Source organism: Lepus europaeus, chromosome 9, assembly GCF_033115175.1.
Source record: "Lepus europaeus isolate LE1 chromosome 9, mLepTim1.pri, whole genome shotgun sequence".
Classification (NCBI taxonomy): Eukaryota; Metazoa; Chordata; class Mammalia; order Lagomorpha; family Leporidae; genus Lepus; species Lepus europaeus.
The window spans coordinates 71480123-71497498 of NC_084835.1; the positions used below are offsets into that span (position 1 = coordinate 71480123).

General features: G+C 57.8%; 2 protein-coding genes across 2 annotated transcripts; one reads left to right on the plus strand and one right to left on the minus strand.

Moving 5' to 3' along the window:
- Nucleotides 1-1850: 1850 nt before the first annotated feature.
- Nucleotides 1851-6908, minus strand: LOC133766308 (olfactory receptor 2L3-like). Its single transcript, XM_062199998.1, has 3 exons — nucleotides 6888-6908; nucleotides 6803-6818; nucleotides 1851-2779 (listed from the first exon to the last, which is right to left on the minus strand). Exons 1-3 carry the CDS (start codon nucleotides 6906-6908, stop codon nucleotides 1851-1853), a joined length of 966 nt encoding a protein of 321 aa, XP_062055982.1.
- A 138-nt stretch (nucleotides 6909-7046) lies between these two features.
- On the plus strand, nucleotides 7047-15780 carry LOC133766309 (ral-GDS-related protein-like). The gene is made up of 15 exons (XM_062199999.1): nucleotides 7047-7084; nucleotides 7173-7275; nucleotides 7469-7531; nucleotides 8583-8636; nucleotides 8838-9031; nucleotides 10242-10435; nucleotides 10574-10842; nucleotides 11486-11701; nucleotides 12033-12136; nucleotides 12582-12651; nucleotides 13911-13985; nucleotides 14395-14469; nucleotides 14987-15019; nucleotides 15374-15495; nucleotides 15717-15780. Exons 1-15 carry the CDS (start codon nucleotides 7047-7049, stop codon nucleotides 15778-15780), a joined length of 1674 nt encoding a protein of 557 aa, XP_062055983.1.
- Nucleotides 15781-17376: the final 1596 nt, after the last annotated feature.

A 17376-nucleotide genomic window follows, 5' to 3' on the forward strand; every position in this document is an offset into this window, starting at 1 on the left:
TTCCCTCCCTGTCTCTTTCACTCTCTTTGCCTTTCAAACAAATAAATAAATGTTTTTTTGAAAAAAGACTGGAAATCCATGCATATAAGAGGTCTTCAAAAAGTTATGAATTGTGAAAAAACCATGCATAGATCTCAAAGCTGTTTGTATTAATAGAAATGGATGTTTTTGTTGCAGTTTCCATGAACTTTTGTAGGAGTTCTTGTAACACTGAACACTTCCTCAGAAGCAAGGACAAAAGAACCACTCAAGGAGCCAATGTCAAAGTCACTGCTGGGTGCCTCGCAGCACTGTCTCTCCCGCCTGGGGTGTGGCGGCCGCTATTCGGTGAGCGGACTTGCCAGGGAAAGGCCTGGCTCTCACCAGAAGATCATTGCATGAGGATGCATGGAAAGAGGGGTGAACCAGGTACTCGAGGCTGAGAAGAATGAGTGTCCCAGGAGGCTGACGGGGCACAGAGGAGGGACACTGAGGAGGCAGACAGTGAAACGGGGGCCGCAAGGTCACTCCCCAGAGGACACGTCACTCCCCAGGGACACCTCATTCCCCAAGGACACGTCACTCCCTAAGGACACATCATCCCAAGGCCATCCAGTCACTGCATCCATGATGGAGACCCCAGGATCACTAAGAAGCTCACAGTCAGCACTGAGGTGAGAGAGCTGGACACGAAGCTTGTGTCCCGAAGCCACAGAGGCTGGTGGCAGCAATGACTAAATGCATGTGAACTAGGAGCTTGGAGGGACCAGCATGTGGGGAGTGGGCAGACGGCCAACTGCAATCTCAGGAGCAAACAGACGCACAAGCAGCTTGCTCTTAGCCAAGCAACCCCCAAGGCCAACATCAGAGGTGGAGACTAAAGCTGTTGTCCAGTCTAGAGTCCCAGTTGCACACTTTGTTCTCCATCCCTACACAACACTCAGGGCCAGAACCCACTGATGGAAGCAGACTCAGATTCACGGAGTGAGCAGCCGGCAGGGCGATGGCGAGCGTGTCCAGGCCGCACATCTCTACTCTGAGGTGCTCCTAGATTGCTCCAACTGCCACACTTCCCACGAGCTAGCAGGCAGCTGCCACAAGAAAGGTTCACGCACAGAACTGTGCGGCTGCGTGTGGACAGATTGCTCGGGGAGGGGTGCAAGTCTGGGAAGAGACCCTCTGAGGTGTCAGGGAGGGCCTCACGGGAAGAGAGTGAACAGGGAGAGAAGCCCACGTGGCTGTCCAGGGACACAGTGGCCCCGGGGTGTGCAGTGCACTGACCCAGAGTCCGACCCTTCCCCTGCAAGGCAGGGAAGCTGGAGCCTGGAATGTGCATGTTTAGCTGTGGAGATCATGGCAGCTCATCGTGTGAGGCAAAGGCATACTCACATGACGCTGCCCTGAGAGTAGGCGCTCACGCCTCGAACGTGAACCCCGGTAGGTGCACCCCACACCTGGGGCTCAATAAGCCCCTTTCATGAGCATCTTGCACTACAGGAGATGCCATCAGGGTGCAGATTGGACTTTGGAATTAAAATGATTTGCTCTGCTAAATACCAGACACACTTGGCAAAGGTGAACCCATTTTGTGACCCCAGCATGGGTTCCTAATGTATTTGCAGGAACTTTAGAGATTTCAGAGCCGATTTAATGAAAACATGAAAGAATTGTAATAGGTTCCTGACTTGATAAGGCTCCAGGGATATTTACAACAAAAGCAAAGCAGCCTCCTGCAGAGGTCTGGGACTCACAGCCAAAACTTCATTCAGAAAGAACTCTCATCATGGTCTCCTGAAGCCGCGAGCACAGCCCGCTCCCCCAGCCCGGCCTCTGCTCTGCTCACCCCCACAGCCTGTCGCTGTCTCCGCTCCCTAGGAAGCCCCACACCTCCCCGCCAGCTTCCGGAGTGCAGCCAGCACCTCCTTGTTCCTCAGGCTGTAGATGAGGGGGTTCAGCATCGGGGTGAGCACGTTGCTGAACACAGACAGCGCCCGGTCCTGCTCTGGGCTGTGGGAAGAGGTGAAGCTCATGTAAATGAAGATGTTCGGGCGGAAGAAGAGACTCACCACCGTGAGGTGGGAGGAGCAGGTGGCCAGGACCTTCCGCCTGCCCTTGACGGAGCTCATGCGGAGCACAGCGAGGAAGATGAGCGTGTAGGAGGCTGTGATGAGACCGAAGGGGACGACCAGCAGCACCACGCTGGTCACCACCACCACGGACTGATACACGGACGTGTCCTCGCAGGACAGCTTGATGAGGACAGGGACCTCGCAGAAGAAGGGCTGGATCTCCCGGGACCCACAGATGGGGAAGTGCAGAGGGTAAACTGTGTGAACTAAGGAGCTGGCCGAGCCTCCAACCCAACACCCAGCCACCATGTGCAGGCAGAACCTGGGGCTCATGATGGCGGGGTAGCGCAGTGGGTTGCACACAGCCCCGTAGCGGTCGTACGCCATGAGGGTCAGGATGAGGCACTCAGACATCCCCAGCAACAGGAAGAAGAAGCTCTGTGTCCCGCAGCCAACCCAGGAGATGCCCCTCTCCCCTGTGAAGAAGTTGGTGGCCATCTTGGGGACGATGGTGGAGGTCAGTGTCAGGTCGATGAGGGAGAGCTGGCTGAGCAGGACGTACATGGGCGTGTGCAGCCGGGCGTCCCCCAGGATCAGGACGATCAGAAGAGCGTTTCCCAGGAAGGCCAGGACGTAGACGAGGACCACGGCGGCATTGAGGAGCAGGGAGTGCCGGGACCCAGGGAAGAGCCCGGCCAGGAGGAAGTCCGTGGCCGAAGAGGTGTTCCCACCCACCATGCCGCTGCAGGCACAAGGGAGACCACAAGTGCCACCACCACGCGTGACAGACTCGTGTCAGTCTGGGGGCCAGCGTTCGAGAACCTTCCCCCCAGCTCCGGGTTCTCACATAGCCTTTGCCCGCATCTCAGGGAGAGCACTTTCCCGTGTCTCTTGAACAATCACCTGACTTGGTAAATACAGAATACTGGACACACGACCCACGCCAGCACTAACCGGCCTCTGCTGAGCTGAGTTCTTCCGATTTTCTTCTTTCTTTCTTTCTTCTTTCTAAGTTGGAGAATCCTGTAAATACGAACACCCATTTCTAGAAATACAGGCTTAAACTGCTACACACTGTTTATGTTAGCCGTGGGCCCTAGCTAAGAACTTTTGTGCATTGGAGCACAAATGAAGGAAATTCTAATCAGTTCTTTCAATTTGGCTTTATAAATTATAAATCAATTACTTGGTTACATCCTAATGAAATATCCTACTGTTTGCTTTCCTCTTGTTTGGTAATTGTCCTTATGTTATACACAGGGTGACAGAAATTGCTAGACGCACAGAACTGCCAACCATCAGTGTTCTGAATTACTGACCGAGGAAAGCTCTGGGATTTAACAGAGAATCTGACATCTACAGTGACTGATGACACGTCTGTCCTGTGTCTCAGACACAGACCTGGAGCTCTGCCCAGTTGTCTCCGCGGCCCCTGGCCCTGCTGCACGCGCCGCTGCACCTCTGCTCTCTGCAGGTTGAGCAGCTCCAGGAGCGCAGCCGCCCGCACTTGCACAGGCACCTGCATGCAATGAACTTCTGGCGAGAGCCAGGCCTTTCCCTGGCAAGTCAGCTCACAGAAAGGTGGCCGCCCCACCCCAGCCTGGAGAGACAGTGCTGCCAGGCAGAAGTTTCCAGATGCTCAGCCTCCCGAACAGAGGGGCTCTGCTCAGCACGGGTCAAAACTCCCTGAAGTCCAGTCTGTTACTGCAGCCAGAGACCACTAATGTAAAGCCATGCCCCCCTCGGTCTTACACTGGCTGTTCAGCTGGCCGTCTGTATTCACAGTACTGTGTGCGTTTTGGACAAAAGATCAGTTCAGAAGAAAAACCACTGCTTGGATTTGAGCCGTCAGTCCAGTGAACTACAAATGCGGCGGGACTGGCTGACCTTGCCGGTCAGCGACCATGAGCACAAATTTGCTGCACACCACACTCACATCAGTTCAGGGAGTGCCAGCAACGAGTGCGTGTGCAGCCTGCGTGGTCCACTCACTATCATAGCACACTTGCTGAGCGCTCACGAGGGCAGCAGTGACCCGGGACAGGGCCTAAGCAGATCAGAGGCCAGTGTGCAGCACTGCCCAGCACCAGCCCCTGCGGTGCCCCTTGACAGTGGCCGTCAGCACCTTTAACTGCCCTGTTCTGTAATCCTCCCCTCTCCTGACGCCACCTGTCCGTCATAAGGCTGTGGGCTTACAACTCAGAGAATGCAACTGTCAAGTTTAGACACAGCCAACTAATGTTCAAACACTAAAAGCTGGAGCAAAGAAACATTCAAATGTGTCTAGCTCACTCCCACTTTAACTTAACGACATCAAACTTTTACTTTGTATCTTATAAATACACATTAACTCTGTGGGGACTGAAACCAGACCCTGACAGTGTTCTTTGAGTAGAAATGCAAACATCACAGCAAAGAACTCTGCATCACTTCATACAATAAAGCCTATTGCGCCATTAAATGATTTCAGCTGACTAAGCCTTTTTGGGGTCAGCTCTGCACATGTTTCTGTTACTTGCTTTGTAAACAAGAAGGCTGAGCTGTGGGAGGGAAGAGTGCGATGCTGTGTGCGTTAGCCTGTAGGCTGCACTGCAGTCTCCCAGGTCCTGACGACCTTCCGGGCTCCGGGCCCCTCTTGTTAGCGTGCTCGAGGTTGGGCTGTGAGGGCACAGACAGTGCAGACATCGACAAAGTCAGCAAACGGCCATAGCTCAGGAAGCAAACCACCACAAGCCACAGGATAAGTTCAACGGGTTGTCCTACCTGCTGACTGAGTTTGGGCACATGATGGTGCCCCGTGTTCTACTGGGTTTGGTCAGACAAGAGTACCGATCACACCACAACCCCTGCCTTATACCCTCGACAAAAAACAGCTCAAAATGGATCAGGGATTTAAACATAAGACGAGAAACCGTAAAACCACTGGAGGAAAACACAGGGCAAGGACTCCAAGACATCGGCACAGGCAGTGGCTTTTTGGATCAGACTCCCCAAGTCCCAGCAATAAAGGCAAAAGTAGACAAATGGGAGTGCATAAAGCCAAGCAGCTTCTGTACAGCCCGGGAAAGTGAAGCGGGAGGAGAGAGCTGACAGAATGGGATCATATGTCTGCACACCTTGCGTCTGGATCTTTCACACAGAGCCCAAACAGAAATACCGATTCCAGGCAGACTTCCCCTCCACGCGGACTCTGAGCAGGCTGAGCCTAACACAGGCCTGGCCCAGCGCTGTGTTGCACGCATTGTATAGGGTGAACCAGCAGATGAACAATCTCTGTCTCTCTCTGTTACTCTGCTTTTCACATAAATTAATGAAATTAATCTTTAAAAAATAAAATAATGCACTGAGATACTTAAATATATATTTTAAGGCAATAAATATGCAAATGTAACTGAATATCTCTGAGGAGAAAGGGAAATAGGATCTGGAAAATATGAATTACTTTACCTGCAACTGTTTTCAATAAAACGTATAAAGCAAATAAAAAATAGAAGTTTCAGTAAAAACAGAATGTGACCAGTTCAGTAGGAGACAGAGCAGGAAACGTAAGACTACTGCAGTGCCAGGATCCCATTTGGACACTGGTTCAAGTCCCGGCTATCTACTTCCGCTACTGCTCTATGGCCTGGGAAGGCAATAGAAGATGGCCCAAGTCCTTGGGCCCCTGCACCCATGTGGAAGACCCAGAAGAAGCTCCTGGCTCCTGGTCAGATTGGAGCAGCTCCAGCTGTTGCGGCCATTTGGAGTGAACCAGCAGATGGAAGACCTCTCTGTCTCTACCTCTGCCTCTCTGTAACTCTGCCTTCAAATAAATACATAAATCTTAAAAAAAAAAAAAGATTGGTGGAAAGAATTGTGGAAAGACCCCTGATGGCTACAGGTTTCCGATGGCTCTGACACACTGCCGTTGGCGGGGTCAGGGTCTGGAGAGCAGTGGGGCTCCGTGGCAAGCAGGCCAGACTTTGCAGCATGGGGCTGAAGGTCCTGGGAGAGGACCCGTGTGGTGCTCAGGAGCCCGCTGAAGCTGACACTCGTGTTTGAAGGCTTGGGGGTGTCTGAGACGTGGGAAGGCAGCTCTGTCCTTACAGCAGGACAGAGAGCAAACACTGGTTCCAGCTTAGAGATTTTGACTGGGGGGCAGCGTCTGAGCATGGAACAACCAGGACCAGACCCGACTCAGGATGGAGGGCCACCCTTGTGGAGTGGAGAAGACCCTGGCCCAGGCTGGGCTTCCACGAGTCACTCAGACTCCAGGTGATGCCATGACCTTGCCACCAGTTCCACCATTCACTCTCAGCATTCTAAATAAAAGCTCACACAGGAGCTGGTGCTGTGCTCTAGCAGGTGAAGCCACCGCCTGCTGTGCCAGCATCCCATAGGGGTGCCGCTTTGTGGCTCAGCTGTGCCACTTCTGATTCAGCCCCCTGCTAATGCACCTGGGAAAGCAGCAGAAGATGGCCTAAGAACTTAGGGTGCGCCTAAGACACTGCCCTTGGCTTTCCTCACTGACCTTAGCTTGGATTTTAGGGGTCTTCCTAAGAAGCAGGCTACTGTCTTTGGGAAATGATAGGAAAAGGAGGTTTAGACTCCAGCTGAGTGCCCTTCAGCCTGGGATCCTGACCCCATCCAGGTCTCCCAGGCACTGAGGGATGGGGCTGTGTTTGCAGAATTGTGCACAGTCAAGGGGATGGCATCGGGGCAGGAGAGGAACAGTCAGCAGCCCAGAGGGCCTTGGGAGCTCTTCCTGCTGGAAGGGTCCATGTCCTGGACCTGGAGGAAGTGACCTCACTTCCTTGGTGATGGGCCACAACAGAACATGGAACTCTGGTAACCAGGCACCCAGATTCTAGTGGTAGCCATTGCCAGCTCACTTGATAGGAAGCGTTGCAGGGAGAACTATGTTCCCTTGCTGCTGCCCTTCAAGGCGAGGCTCTGGCCGAGCCAAAGCCCAGAATGAAGGTCTCTTCCAGCGTGTAACACGCTGGCTGAGCTCTCACTATGGACGCCTGTGGCCACGGGGGAGGAGGCAGCCACAGGTAACAGGGTTTAGCAGCCCTGGGAAATCCCGGCCAGGCCCAGAGTCTCTGGTGACCCCGCGTGGGCTGTCCTCCCATCCCCATGAAGGGGACAAGAGGAGGGGCCCTTCCTGCACAGCACCAGGATTCAGGCGTTGGACGAGGGTTGTGGTGTTGTCCGTACCCATTCCAGGGATGGAGCGGATGGGAAAGTGGGTGCTGGGGGCCATTTTGTCTACTCAGGGGTTACACCTGAGTTCTCCTGTGTTACACCTGGAGTCCTCCTGGCTGGGGGTATACCCACATGTCCCTCCGTATGTGACCTGGGGAGTGGAAATACTCACAGGGGTGTCTCCTGTGGGACACTGACGCCTTCTGGCCTGGCTCCGGGCACTCTGTTTGCAGGGCTCCACGCTGGAGATCAGCAATGATTCCCATGAGGAACTCATCTTCTCAGGCAATGGACAGGTGCGTCAGGCCAACAGCCGTGGACAGCGCTGGGCTGGGCTGAGGGAGGGGCCTAAGAGATACACAGGTGGGGACTCAGGATGACCAGGCTGGGCCAGGGACCAGAGCCTGGATATAAGCACCTCTGGGCCCCGTCCTGGTGTTTCCCACCCGAGTGACTGACCCCAGTCTGGTTCCTAAGAGATCTCACTCCTTTGCTGCCCACAGACAGCTGGGTTATGGCAACCCCATGTTGGGTACTGGTGGGATGTTCAGGGGACAGGTTACTACTGGTACCCTGGATACGAAGTCAAGAGCGTCCACGTGTGTGACAGCAATGGGTTCCCCCCCAGCCCAGGAATCCCGGGCAGGGGTCAGCTCCACTGTGCTTCATGACCTCCCCACAACCCACGACAGAGAACCCAAACCCCACACACAGGGTGAGGCTTACACGAGAGAGAGAGAGAGAGAGAGAGACTACTCCATGCATGTGTCAGCAGCATGTCCCTGGGTCTCAGCCCTGGAGCCCCCACCCATCTTCATCCTGTTCCATGAGAAAGGACATTTGTCCTGTGGCTCAGAGGGGATTCCAGTGCTTGTCCCCAGCTGCCCTGCTGCAGGTCACGGCCTCAGAGAGCGCCCCTGGAGCCTGGTCTGCTGGACAGTCACAGCCCAGGGCCCCACACGAGGGCGGCTCTCACACAGGAGTTTGCACACAGTGCTGGGGGCTGGATGTCCCTGTCTCCTGCTTGTGCATGTCCATCTCCGTTCCCGTGTTCTCGTGTTCTCCTGTGCTTCTCTGTGTCCTTGTCCCCTCTCCTTATCAGCACGGCAGTCCTGGGGCCCACTCCATGGCCTGGCATAACGTCCATCAACTCCTCAGGAGTGCATGGCACATGCAACCACACTCAGGGACCCAAGTGTCAGAGCATCACCGTCACTCTCACAGGAGCTAATGCCCTGCTGAGACAGAGGCCCAGACAGCACATTCTGGGAGAGGGGCTAAGGTGTCCTCCTGGAGCAGCCATGGTCAAATCACCGTGCAGAAGGGCTGTGGCCGGGACACCGCCAGCTGCCATCTCTGCACTGCTGCTCCCAGCTGCTGGCCTCCCTGGGGGGATACTCTGCTCTCCCCACTCTCCCACACTGCTCTGTATGTGGCCAACAAAGTCACTCTGTGCCTTCCATGCCCAACCCCCCAGGGATGTGAGGGGTCACCTGCTGCAGCTGGTTGCCCTCTGTGAGGGGGTCTTCTCCCAGCCCAGACTCCCGTGGTTGGGGGTCCCTGGAGCCTCCTCTGACTCCTGTCCCTGCTGGTCCTCCCTAGTTTGGAGGTGTGTCCACACTGCACCTGGCAGAGGTCTGCCCCCTGCGGAGCCTGCAGCCAGGCACCAAGGCGAAACTGGAGGAGTCCCTGGTCCCGGCCTCCCCAGGAAGAACCATCGCTTACATGTCCACTTTGCTGTGCTCATATGGCGACTTCAGCACTGTTCCGTATTTCCTGGACCAGATATTCCACAGGTGAGCGTCTGTGCCCTCCAGGCACAGGGGCCTCTGCTGCCACCTAGCCATGGCTCTCTGTGCCTGCGTGCTCCTCTGAGAAGGGGGGTGGTGTGGGTGTGAGCCTCAGGAGTTGTACAGGGACCATGTGACTGCAGACATGGCAGGGGCCTGGTGCCTGCTCCGTGGCCAGGGCTGCTGGCACTGCGCTCATCCCTCTTCTTCTGGCCTCTGCACCCTCGGGACTCAATAGCCCACGGCACTCGAGGTTTGGAAAACCCCACAGAGAGCAGCCCTGCCTTCCCATCTGTAAAGGAGGCCTCCCAGCCCCAGTCCCTGATACAGACAGAGCAGGGCCCGGGCACTGGGTGTTGGGCCCAGGCCCCTCAGCTCTCTGGCAAGGGTCCGTGTGGGGTTCATCCCCACAGCACGTGAATGTTAAGCACTCTGGGCAGTCACTTTGCAGACACGTGTCACAGCTCAGCGAGCAAAGCAGACAGCATTCCCGGGGCCTCATGACCTGGGAGGACCAGACTCTCCCAGCTGAACGCCTGCCCGGGTCCTGTCCACAGGGTCAGAGGGGAGAGGATCGTCCTCCCATGGTCTTGCCAGCATGTCAGAGCCCAGGCCCCACTAGGACGTCACGGACTGTGGGTCCAGTCGGAGGCCTTCTGTCCCTGCCAACTGTGGGAGCAAAATGTGGGCTGTGGCTGGGGAGGGACAGACAGGGTGTGGATCTCCCACTTCCTGTGACTCCTCTTAGAGCACTGAGGCTCGGGGACTCCCCGCGAAGGAAAGGAGAACAGAGCTGGGAAGGGGGTCCCAGACCTGCAAAGGAGAGAGGATGCTAGGGCGCAGAGCAGCCAGGGGTCCATAGCCAGGACAGGTGCTTCCCAGCTCCACCCATGCTCCCGGCCCCCTCCCCAGGATGCCAAGACCTACAGAGGTCCTAGATACCTGCTCCTAAGTCTGCCTGGAGCCTCTGTGCTGAGCACCAGGGGCCCTCCCCTCAGGAAAGAAGGTCCCTGGGAGGCTGTCGCCACGGGTGTGCACCAGCCCTGTTGACCAGGTCTGCCACGGCCAGGACAGCCCAGGAGGGCTTGGAGGGTGGGTCATGCTCTGGACAGGCTGAGGCATGCCCAGGGCCCCAGAGCCACAGAGGGGCCCCTGGCAGTGCAGTGTGGTGGCCAAGGCCAGCCTCTGACCCCGCTGCCCTCGCTTGCGTCCCCAGCAACATGGCTTCCTTCCTGGGACGCTGCAGAGACCTGTACGAGGCAGAGCTCCATGGCCACACCAGCCTTCCACTGCTGAAGATGAAGGTGGGCTGCAAGCCTGTCAGCCTGCCTGGAGGAGACCTGGGGACCCAGGTGTATTTTCTGTATGCCCTGCCTGGACACGCCCAGCGCCCTGAGGCCACAGCAGACGGTGAGGGGCAGCGCAGTCTGCAGGTCTCTCAGGGGTGGTGTTTGGGGCTGGACTCCCCTTCCAGGCGGTGCGACCCCTCGGGGTTTGCAGAGGCCACTGGAAGGTGATTCACGTTGGCGACCCTTTCTCTTCTTCCAGCTCCCGCTCTGCGTGCAGGGCCACCACCCTTCCGCGCACTGGCTCTCGAGCCAGCTGCAGCACCGCTGGCTCAGCCAGGACCTGCTCCAGAGCCAGGGCCAGCTTCCCCACGGGGCCTGCCCCCATGCGCACAGTCAGCACCAGGGCCAGCTCCACAGGCCTCCTCTGGATGGGCTGGGCCTGCAGAGGAGCTGCCTGGGGCGGAGATGGTTGACATCACCGCCTTCTCCCCCAGGACGATGGCAGAACAGCTCACGCTTCTGGATGCGGTGAGCAGCCGGCTCTGCTGGGCAGGGCCAGGACCACGGCGTCCCTGTGGCAGCTGGCGTCCCACACAAGCCCTGGCCAGAGTCAGCCCAGGCTCCATGTCAGCCCCAGTGTGACCTGGGCTCGTTTCTCATGTCCTAACCCACCTGTCCCCTGTGGACAGCAGAGATGGGACACACTCATGCCAGGTGCTCAGAGCGGCAGACAGAAAGCTGGGCACGGTGTGGCCCGGAGGTGGTGGAGGGCACTCACTGTGGTGCAGCCAGGCCCCCTGTCCCTGCCGGTCTGCCCAGAATGCCTTACCTGTCTCAGCACTGATTAGGCTTCAGAGTTGGACGGGGTCCCAGAGCAGACACACAAACAGAGCCCCTTGGTGTAGCTGCCACAGGGAGGTGCGCTGGGATGGGACAAGGAGCATAGGGCTGATGGTGATGGGCCGAGGGATGGGGAGTTGGCCAGGACGCCCGGGAGAAAACACCTCTGTGTCTTCTCTCCAAGAATGGGCTCTGGGCCATGGGGCTCTGGGCACCCTCAGTGGGCTGCTGCTCCCACTGCTGTGAGCCCCATGCACAGCATCCTGGGAGTGTGGGCACCGGTGCACTCTGAGTGGGGGTGGCTGTGCCCATGGGTCACTCTCCTCCCCAGGAGCTGTTCCAGAAGGTCGTGCCCTTCCACTGCCTGGGCTCCGTCTGGACCAAGAGCAGCAAGAGAGGCAAGGAACACCTGGCCTCCACTGTCCATGCCACCGTCCAGCAGTTCAACTGCGTGACAAATTGTGTAGTCACCACATGCTTGGGGGACCCCAGCAGGAAGGCCACGGACAGGGCCCGTGTGGTGGAGCACTGGATCAAGGTGGCCAAGGTCAGCTGCGGGCGGCCAGGGCCCTTGCTCCCTGCACTCTGGGAATGGCCACTTTGCTCTATCAGCCCTTGGGAATACAACCTGTGGCTGAAGACCCTGCACAGACCCTGGGCCCTTCCAGGCAGGGAGGGGCCTGACCTGACTCGCTTCCCCCAGGGGTGCATGCTCACCTGCCACCTGAACCTCCGTGTGGGTTGAACCCAATCCTCACCCTGTGGGGTGGCCATGGTTCCCATGTGCCTTCCTGTGGCTCCGTGGGCATCTGATGCAGGAGGGGGACGTCAGCCCAGGGTATCCAGGTGACTTCTCCCTCATCCGCTCTGCTCTCTAGGAGTGCCAGACCCTCAGGAACGTTTCCTCGGCCCATGCCATCCTCACTGCTCTACAGACCTCCCCAATTTATCGCCTGCAAGAGACGTGGGGAGAAGTCTCCAGGTGGGTGCCTTCTCCCACAGGAGCACCAGGGTGTACCTGGGACCCTAGGACTCAGCACTAACCCCATGATCTGGGAGGGACCAGACGTGGACTCTAAGGGGAGGCATGGGGAACGTCACCTTCGAGACCCCTAGACCTTCTGCCTCATGTTTGCCTCAGGATGCTATTTGCTTTGCTGTCAGGCACCAGTTCTTGAATAGTGCTCCTGGGCAGCACCGGAGCTCCCTGTGCAGGTGAACGTGAGGCAGAACGGTGCTGCTCCGTGGAGGGGAGGGGCCCAGGAGAACCACTTGAGCTTCCCCCGTCCCCTGGGCCCCAGGGCTTCGGGAACTCAGTGGAAACTCACCTGGGCCGTGTGCATCCTCCTTGCTCTCGAGCAAAGGGAGCTGCACTCACCACCCTCCCATCACACCGAGTGGCTCCTCCTGGTTTCCCATCTCCACAGGAAAAGCTGCAAAAAATTTGAGCGCCTGTGTGAGAAGGACAATGGCTTGAGCAGGGATCGGCTCACCAAGGTAGGGGGCTGGGAAGTGGGGTAAGTGTTTGGGGGTAGGGTGAGGGGTGGAGTGAGGGCCTGGGGCAGGGCTGGTGTTGGCCGGCAGGACAGGCTCTGTGCGCCTGACCCCACCCGGGCTGTGTGGCAGAGTGGCAGGAAGGACTTCCCTCCTTCCACAGGGTGACCTCGGTTCCTCACAAAGCCAGGCCCTGCCTGGGATCTGCCTGCCCAGGACCTGCATGGGGAAGGCCACCCGCCTGCACTGGGGAGGGGGGAACTGAACACGGGTGTCCCAGGGCCCGTGGTCCATGGTTTCTGAGCATCAGGTGCAGTGGGCACATGAGAAACAGATGCACCTGTGGCTGTGATGCCCGTCCTGCCCTGACCCACTGCCCATCGCCTGAGGTCCTGGGATTCTCACCCTGCCCAGGGCAATGACATCATCTGCAGGTAGACGAGGAGAAGCTCCTGAGGCCTCCTCACACATGCCTGGTGGCTCTGTCCTGACCACATCTCAATGCCTTCCACCTAAGGGAGGAAGCAAAGTGTCGCCACCCAGAGCCTGTGCAGGCCCTGCCTGTCACTCAGAGATGATCCCTGGGGGCCACTCCCTGAGTGGCAGGGGAGATGTGCAGCAGAAGCTGTGGTTCGTCCTTGACCCTGCTGGGGGTGGGGGGAGCACCCAGTGGGGCTGGGTGGCCAGCACCTATCAGCCAGGCCTCCTGAGACCACCTGGCCTCTCCCTCCATGGCTGCGCCTGGCCAGGGACCAGGACACAGAGAGCCCTGATGGACTCCTGGCCAGGGGTGCAGCTGGGGTTGTGGTGAAGCAGTGGGGTGCCAGTCAGCTGGGGGCAGGGCAGGCTCTCCTGTGTGGCCCTGGGCTGGTCACTGCCCATGGCCTCTGATTTCTCAAGTAGAGGATGGGGCTGGTGAGCCTGTTGTGCAGAGCTCACGGGGGTCGGTGAGGCACCAGGAAGGGTGATGTGTGGTGCAGGGCCTGGCCTTCCTCTCAGGGGACAGTGAGGAGGAGGAGGGCAGGCGTAGGATGCTGAGTCAGGACGGCTGTGGGGGGGGGGCACCCAGCACCCTCACTAGCCAAGGAGCCGACCCAGGGAGGCCCCTTGCTCAAGGTGCCCCCAGTGAGGGTGGGAGCCACAGCATCCAGCCAGAGTGCACTTGGGGGAGGGGCTCAGACATGCACGGCCCCAGCAGAGGGCCCAGGTGTGGGCAGGGGTGGGAAGGACAGGCCCTATGACCCTGACCTTGATCCTGGCAGAAGGGGGCCTTCAAGCTTGCTGCCCGGGAGCAGAATCCACAGAGAGCCCAGATGAGGCTGCGGAAACAACAGAAGGTGCGTGTGCCCGGGCGAGGGGACTCCTCCGTCACACCGGGGCCCGAGCCACAGGAGCAGGGCTAACACCTCCAGCCCTCCCTGCGGTCCCCACACTGCCTCAGTGGCCTCCACCGGAGAGACCAGAGCCAGGGCCTGGGGCAGCTGGGCTCTCAGTGCACTTGGGGCTGAGGTGGCGCTGGTCGAAACAGGGCCTGTGTGCCCTTGGACATCCCAGCAGGAGTCCTAGGGGTGCCTGCTGTCCTGGGAGTAGCTGGGAGGATGGAGAATGGGGGAGGCTGCCAAGGTCCTGGAGGGCTCCTGGGGGGAGACATGAGTCAGGGTCCAGGAGCTGGGGTGGAGGGGTCTCTGGGGCAGGGCTTGGGTGGCACCTGAGAGCAGGTGCTCATCACCACGCCCTGCGGCACAGGGAGTCGTCCCCTTTCTTGGCACTTACCTGAAATACCTGGTGATGTTGGACACAGTGATGGGGGACTCTGTGCATGTGAGTGATCCTGGGGCAGGTGGGGTGGGCCCGGGTCCCTGAGGCTGGCGGGGGGAGGTGCGGAGAGAGCCTGTACTGCATTCTTAGCCTTCTGCGCTGCCAGCCCTTCTCCTGAACCTCACAGCCGTCCCTGGGGCTGGGGCTTCACTGCCTCTGCCCTGTGAGTGTCGGGGCCTCCAACTGGGTGCCCCTCCCTCTCCTGGAGGGACAAAGCTACACAAGGTCTTGGCTGAGCCTCCTTGGCCTCCCCCTTGGGTAGGCTCCATGGGCAGGAGAGAAATTGGGCCCAGCACTGACATGGCCAAGTACCCTCGCCCATCCCAGCCTCTGTTTCCCTCCTGTCACCAGGCAGGGTGAGAACAGCAGGTGCCTGAGCCTCAGCTGCCAGGTCCCCTCTCCAGAGCTCACCCAGATCCTTGTCCTTTCCCACCCGCATCCCCTTGACGGCCTCATGAAGGGGAGGGTCGGGGCTGGGCCTGGCTGGGGGCAGTTCTGATGGACTCTGTCTGCCTTCCAGCAGGCTGACTTCAGCTTTGAGAAACTGAATAAGGTGAGCAGCTGTGGCCTCACTCAGGGCAGGAGGGCACTGGGGGTCACAGGTGGTCCCGTTCAGGACCCCCATGCATCACCCCTGCAGCTTTGCTCTATTAGGAGGGCTGGGTGCACATGATGGGGAGACCCATCCCTAGGGTGGGTGCGGGTAGAGGACTGGAATCAAGGAGAAGCCCCTGGGGAGGGGCTGTTGGCACCCCTGTTGAAGGCCAGGGTGCGGCCTGCATGGGCTGGATTGGAGGAGGCCTCTTTAGAGGAAACACCCAGAACCCCGCGGCCCCTCCCCTACCAGGTCCCCACAGCGTTCCCAGCCCAGGCGCTGACCGTGTCCTGTGTGCCCCTCTGTCCCCAGGAAATTAAAGTCCTGCAAGAAATCCAACTGCTGCAGGTGGCAGCGAGCAATTATTATTTTAAGCGTGATGAGGAGTTTGGCGTGTGGTTCCGGTCTGTGGAGTATCTCACTGAGAAGGAGAGGTGAGTGATGGGCAGGAATTGGGTGAAGCCCAGGGGTGTTGGGGGTGGGGAGGGCTCTCCCTGCTGTGCAGCTGGGGGAGCACCATCCAGGCCCCCTGGTGGCAGCAGGCCCTGTCCTATGGGCACTGCTGGCCCCCAGGACTGCAGCTCCTGGGCAGGCCCTGGGAGGGAGGCCTGAGCTGAGGCTCTTGGTGGACTCATGGCTGTGCTCTCTCCGTTAGCTACGCCCTGTCCCGCCAGCTGGAGCCCTCTGCCAAGAGGCCCGCAGCAGCCTCAAGGCCATGAACACCATCATGATGCCCTCGTGACCGAGTGCTGGGACCTCAGGGGCACATCTGAGCTCATTGGGAGCCTGGTGCCTGGGACAGTGGCCTCCCTGCTGTGAAGCTGAGCCCTGCGTTGTGTCAGTTTAATTGCCCCTCTTATGTTCTCTCCTTTCCCCCATTGAACTATAGTCACTGTTAGTAGCAGCTCCCTGTTAGAGTTTTATTAAAGTTAATGTAAATATGTTGCACCATGAGTTTCATGCTTTCTCGTCATTGCTTCCCCGTAACTGAGGTTGTGAGCGGTGTTCCACCGTGCAAATGCGCCGTGGGCATGGGCCCCTCCTAGTTGCGGCTCCTGGAGCTGCACCTCGCTGGGTGAGGTTCCCTGAGGTTCTTCTCCTAAGAGGCGCTGGCAGATCACTTGGTGCCTGGTGTAAAAATCCTGCCTGGCTCCTCTTGCACTTTCTGCCCTGGGTTTAGGATGTTGGGTCCAGCCTGGCCTGGCCTGGCTGTGGTGGGCATATGGGAGGTGAACCAGCAGATGGAAGGTCTCTCTATCTCTGTGTTTGCCTTCCAAATAAATAAAAGAGGGGCTGGTGCTGTGGCATGGTGGGTAAAGCTATCACCTGCAGTGCTGGCATCAGGGGTGTGTTCGAGTCCCGGCTGCTCTCCTTCTAATCCAGTCTCTGCTATGGCCTGGGAAAACAGTGTGGGATGGCCCCAGTCCTTGGGCCCCTGCACCTACGCAGGAGACCCAGAAGAAACTCTGGCTCCTGGCATCTGATCAGCCCAGCTCCAGCCATTGTGGCCATTTGGGGAGTGCACCAGCAAATGGAAGACCTCTCTCTCTCTGCCTCTACCTCTAGCTTTCAAACAAACAAATCTTTTTTTAAAACTTTTATTTATTGAATATAAATTTGCAAAGTACAGCTTATGGATGACAATGGCTCCCCCCCCCCAAAACTTCCCTACCACGCCCAACCCTCCCCTTTCTCGCTCCTTCTCCCCTTCCATTCACATCGAGATTCATTTTCATTTCTCTTATATACAGAAGATCAGTTTAGTATATTTTAAGTGAAGATTTCAACAATTTGCAGCCACATAGAAACACAAAGTGAAAAATACTGTTTGAGTACTAGTTGTAGCATTAAATCACAATGTACAGCACATTAAGGACCAAGATCCTACATGAGGAATAAGTGCACAGTGACTCCTGTTGTTGACTTAACAATTTGACACTCTTGTTTATGGTCTCAGTAATCTCCCTAGGCTCCAGTCATGACAAACAAACAAATCTTTAAAAAATAAAGAAAAAAATAGGCCGGCGCCGCGGCTCACTAGGCTAATCCTCCGCCTTGCGGCGCTGGCACCCCGGGTTCTAGTCCCGGTCGGGGCACCGATCCTGTCCCGGTTGCCCCTCTTCCAGGCCAGCTCTCTGCTGTGGCCAGGGAGTGCAGTGGAGGATGGCCCAAGTTCTTGGGCCCTGTACCCCATGGGAGACAAGGATAAGCACCTGGCTCCTGCCATCGGAACAGAACGGTGCGCTGGCCGCAGCGCGCCTACCGCGGCAGCCATTGGAGGGTGAACCAACGGCAAAAAGGAAGACCTTTCTCTC

Coding starts and splice junctions, on each gene's coding strand:
- LOC133766308 (XM_062199998.1), bottom strand. CDS start 6,908: ATGGCTACCACTAGAATCTGG.
- LOC133766309 (XM_062199999.1), top strand. CDS start 7,047: ATGGACGCCTGTGGCCACGGGGGAGGAGGCAGCCACAG. Junction 7,276..7,468: donor GGGATGGAGCGGATGGGAAA/GTGGGTGCTGGG, acceptor CTCTGTTTGCAG/GGCTCCACGCTGGAGATCAG. Junction 11,702..12,032: donor ACTGGATCAAGGTGGCCAAG/GTCAGCTGCGGG, acceptor TCTGCTCTCTAG/GAGTGCCAGACCCTCAGGAA.